This window comes from Plasmodium reichenowi, chromosome 4 (genome assembly GCF_001601855.1).
Source record: "Plasmodium reichenowi strain SY57 chromosome 4, whole genome shotgun sequence".
Classification (NCBI taxonomy): domain Eukaryota; phylum Apicomplexa; class Aconoidasida; order Haemosporida; family Plasmodiidae; genus Plasmodium; species Plasmodium reichenowi.
Window position 1 is genome coordinate 626118 of NC_033649.1, and position 5506 is coordinate 631623.

Below are 5506 nucleotides of genomic sequence, written 5' to 3' on the forward strand. Positions count from 1 at the left end.
CATATATATATACATATATACATATAAATATATTTAATTTTAAAAAAATCAATTTATAAATACATATACAATATGGTATTCATATAATATTATTATAATTTATATTTGCTTCATTTATCTCCAATATATTCAATATTTTAAAAAAGAAATTCAATTAGTTCTATATTTTGTGTATTATATGTTTTTATTAAATATATTACTTATTAAAAGTTTCATAAAAATGTATTTCTAATAATTTTTTTAATAATATCTTAATATTTATATATATTCATATGTTACACATGTAGAATTTATTTAAAAACAATCAATAATTTTTAATATATATATATTTAAATATATATATATATATATATTTTTTTTTTTTTTTTTTTTTTTTTTTTTTTTTTATGTAGAGAGAAAATTCTTCTAATAAGGAGAAGGACAAAAATGAAAAATTACAGATATATCGAATTAACTTTTTATGAAAAATTTTATGTTCTTTATCTTTTTACTATTGTATAATATTTTAAGAAAGAAATAATAAGATAAATATTACATATAAGAAAAAGATAAACATGAATTAATGACCTACATAATAAAGACTTAAATATATATATATATATATATATATATATATATATATATATATATATGCATATATTTTTTTTTATGTTTTATTTTTTTTGATAAGTCCTTTTATTTTTTATGATGTATGGTACATTTTTGAAGGGGTCCATTTTTTACCTGTGTATATTTTTCCCATTTTTTTCGTGTGAGTGTAATAATATAAAATTAAACGATAAAGAGAATATAAATTTTGAGAGTTATTTTAATAAAAAGACAAATGAAGAAAATGTATTAAATAAAAGGATATCGAAAGAAATGGGGGATACGTTTGTTGCACATAAAGCTATAGAATTAAACATTAATCATCACCACGTTAATAATGATAAAGAATTTAATAATAATAAGCATCAGCCTTATTATCATAATGGGCATGATAAGAAATTTTCTGAAAGTTTAAGAGCACATATGGATCACCTTAAGATATTAAATAATGATTTAAAAGAACATATAGATAAAAAAGAGAGAAATGAAATATATGAAAATAATGATTTAAAAAAATATATAATAAAAGAGATACAAAATAATAAATATTTAAATAAAGAGAAGAAAAGCAGTGAAGATATTCAAATATTAGAAGAGCATTCAAAAAAATTACAAAAAGAAATTCATGAATGGTTAGAGTCTGTTAATAATATTGAAGAGAAATCAAATATTTTAAAAAATATTAAAAGCCAATTATTAAATAATATAGCTTCTTTAAATCATACACTCTCAGAAGAAATAAAAAATATTAACGATATAAAAGAATTACAAAAACAACAAAATGATTTATTTTCTGAAAATTTGTTATATTTTCTTCCATCTTCATCAGATTATCTCTTAAACGAAAAAAAAAAAAATTTATATGATAACCAAGAGAACAGCATGAAGGATGATATAAATAATAATGACAAATATAATATTTTCAATTATTTACAAAACGTTCAAGATAAAGATAAGCAATATGAAGTTATAAAACAAGACAATAATAATATACATAGTGGTTACTCTACTCATAATCATCTATTATTAACTTGTATAATTTTTTTGTTAATACTTTTAATTTTATAACACAAAAACATGTTTTAATATTATAACCTTATATAAACGAAATATTAAAAAAAAAAAAAAAAAAAAAAAAAAAAAAAAAAAAAAAAAAAAAAAAAAAATATATACATATATATATAATATATATATAATAAGTATTAATGTATTTATAGCTATATCTATTTTATAAGATTATTATCATTTTGAAAAACCCCTACATGGTATTTTTTTTTAAATAAAAAATTATTTCCACTTTTAAAATTAAACATAATAATATATATATATATATATATATATATATATACATATATGTTGTTACTATAAAATAATAAGGATCCCCCTAATTAATTAAGGCCTTTTTATTTAAAAAAATAAAAAGAATTATAAAGTCATGTGACATATTTAAAAAATATATAATAAATAGAAACATTTACGAATTCTTTCATTATATATGCTGAAATGTGGATTTATAAAAATAAATAAATTGGTAAGACTTATAAAAATGAAAATTTTTGTTTTTAATTTTTTAAAAATATACAATTAATAGACAAAGGTACAAATACAAAAAAAAAAAAAAAAGAAAAGAAAAGAAAAAAAAAAAATATACATGTAAATAAATAAAAAATGATATAAATGTATATTCACACATATATATATATATATATATATTTTTATATATATATATTTTTTTATATATATATATTTTTATATATATATATTTTTTTATATATGTATATTTTTATTTATTTATTTATATTTTTCCTCCCTGTTGTTGTTAGGATTGAAAAAAGGGGTGATTTTTTTTTACGCCGGATATTAACTTGTCATACAACTTTTGATAATTATGTATTTTTTTTTTGGGACAATGTTGATTAATTGTTTGTTCAAATGTTGATATATGAATATCCGGTTTTAAAATAAATAAGCATGTTATAGATCTTTTAAGTTTACATAGATGAGCTAATTTATTTTTCGTTGTTACAAAAGTATATGGGATTTTATATTGTTCACAAAATGAAGGTAAATGACATATAATATTTATTGGGAACACATCTATTGCAATAAGTACTATACCACTATATCCTTTTCTTATACATTTAATTACTTGTGTTAATCCTATAACTATTAATTTTTTTTTTAATAATTTTTGTTTTTCTTCATCTAAAGAATTATTTGTTTTTAAAATTTGAGAACTATTTAATTTTGCATAATAAACATAATCTAATATTTTTAAAACATTTTTTAAATATTTCTTTTTTAACATTGGCTCACTTATTTTTGATACATAAGAGTTTTTATTTTCTTCTTTTATATCTTCTATAATCTTTTCATAACCTTTTTTCTTTTCTTTATTATTATTATCATCCTTGTTAATGGAGCCCTCATCATCTACACTGTGCTCTTCTTCATCATTGCTTAAATTACTGTCGTTATTATTTTTTAATTTATTTATATCTTCTTTCATATTTATTAAAAATTGTATAAAATAATGATGCTCTTCAAGAAATATAATATATATAAATATATATATATATATATATAAATTTTTTTTTTTTTTTTTTTTTTTTTTTTTTTGAGAATAGAAAAGAAATGTTTTCAATTATTGATTCATAAGTTTATTATATTATCACTATAATTTATTATTATGTTTATTTTATCAACATTTAAACATTTTTTTTTATATTTATTTATAATTTTTTTTTTTTAACTCTTTTTTATAGCGTTCTATATAAATTTTGAAAAATATATAAATCAAAATAAAATTAAAGGAATTAATTAATATTATATTATATATATATATATATAATATATATATAATAATATATATATAATAATATATATTTATAAAATATGTTAATTTAATATATCTACGAAAAAATACGTTATATATATTACATATATATATATATATATATATAATATTATAAATATATACTAAGGTTTATATCTATATCATATATATGTTATAAATATAATATGATATTATTATAATATATATATTATATATAATATAAAAATATCCTTTGATATCTTTTTTCTTTATTTTTTTTTTCTTTATTTTTTGTTTCTTTATTTTTTTTTTTTTTTTTTTTTTTTTTTTTTTTTTTTTTTTTTTTTTTTTTTTTTTTTTTTTTTTTTTTTTTTTTTTTGGGAAGGTGAATAGAAGAATATATGGAAAAAAATAAAAGGAAATAGAAAATAATAAAATAATATAAATATAAAAATAAAAATAAAAATACATTTATATATATATATATATAATATATACATAATATAATAATATATATTTTATATATATGTATTATTTTAATATGCGTAGAATTTACTTATGCTCTTATAAATAATATATCTTTTATTTTTTATTATTTTATTTTTATTATTTTATTTTTATTATTCTTCCTTTTTTATAAAAATAATAAGAAAAAAAGTAATTCACATATTTTTTCTAACATTATGTTATTTTCTTTTTTACAGGATATAACAAAATAAAATAAAATAAAATACAAATATAATATATATATATATATTATATATATTTTTTTAAAAACATTATGCAAATATTTATTTCCCCACATTTTCTTTTGTTTTTTCATCATTCTATTATATATATGTATTTTTTTTTTTATAATTATATATTTGTTTTATGTCATTTTTTTTGTGTTATTTATTTATTTATTTATTTATTTTATTTTATTTTATTTTATTTTATTTTATTTTATTTTATTTTATTTTATTTTATATTTTATTATTTTTTTTTTTTGAACGTGCGAAATTATATTCTCCATATATATATATATAGTCCATTGATAACAATTTTGTTCTTTTGTAAAAATATGTATTTCTTAAAATTTTCAAAATCATAGAAATTAAAGAAAAAAAAAAAAAATAATAATAAAATAAAATAAATAAAAAAAAATTTACAAATATTAATATATTAACATATTCATATATATATATAATTGTATATTTTTTATGTAAAATGGTTAAAATATAGCATATGCTTTATTACATATGTATTATTTTTAAAATATTAGAAATATATGGATACATATATACATATTGTTTATTTTTTTTGGTTGTAATTAAATGTAATAATAGAAAATAAAGCTCATCTAATTATCCTATTTTTTAATTAATTCATTGAATATTTATATATATATGTATGTGTATTTATATTTGTATGTTTTTAAAATGAAGAAATAATAAAGAAGAAGATAGTACACATTTCACAAAGGTGTTTCTATAAAATATATGTATGTATTTATATATATTTTATTTTTTTGTGTTATGTATATATATTTATGTTTCATTAAGTTGTATAATTTGTCTTATTATTAACATTGTATTTGTAAATAAGTGAACGTGGCAATAAAATTGTTTATATATATATATATATATATATATATATATATATATATTTATTCATTTATTTATTTATTTATTTATTATGTTTTATTTTTTTTATTTTTTTTGTTCTTCTTATGTGTGTCTTTTAAAAAGTTATCTTTTTATTTCTTAAGCTATATATTTATACATATTGTTTAATTTTTTATGTTCTTTTGCCTAACTTGATTATTATATATATATATATATATATGTATATATATTTATTTATTTATTTATTTATTTATATTTTATTGGTTAATTTTTGTTGTTGCCATGATATTCTTTATATCATATTGTTGTTATCTGTTCTCAAAATTAATTTTTTGTGGTTAGATTTTTTGTCAACTTTTCTTGAGGATTTTTTTTTTGTTTGTTACTAGGAAAAAAAAAAAAAAAAAAAAAAAAAAAAAAAAAAAAAAAAAAAAAAAAAAAAAAAAAATAAAAAAAAAAAAAAAAATAAAATTTTTTTAAAAAAAAATAAAAAAAA

General features: G+C 14.6%; 2 protein-coding genes across 2 annotated transcripts; one reads left to right on the forward strand and one right to left on the reverse strand.

Annotated features, from left to right (window-relative positions):
• Positions 1-687: 687 nt before the first annotated feature.
• On the forward strand, positions 688-1656 carry PRSY57_0417200 (apical merozoite protein; the record flags this gene model as incomplete). The annotated part of the gene is made up of 1 exon (XM_012906028.2): positions 688-1656. The coding sequence occupies one exon, from the start codon at positions 688-690 to the stop codon at positions 1654-1656; it is 969 nt and encodes a 322-aa protein (XP_012761482.2).
• A 751-nt stretch (positions 1657-2407) lies between these two features.
• PRSY57_0417300 (60S ribosomal protein L7ae/L30e, putative) lies at positions 2408-3097 on the reverse strand (the record flags this gene model as incomplete). Its single annotated transcript, XM_012906029.2, has 1 exon — positions 2408-3097. The coding sequence occupies one exon, from the start codon at positions 3095-3097 to the stop codon at positions 2408-2410; it is 690 nt and encodes a 229-aa protein (XP_012761483.2).
• Positions 3098-5506: the final 2409 nt, after the last annotated feature.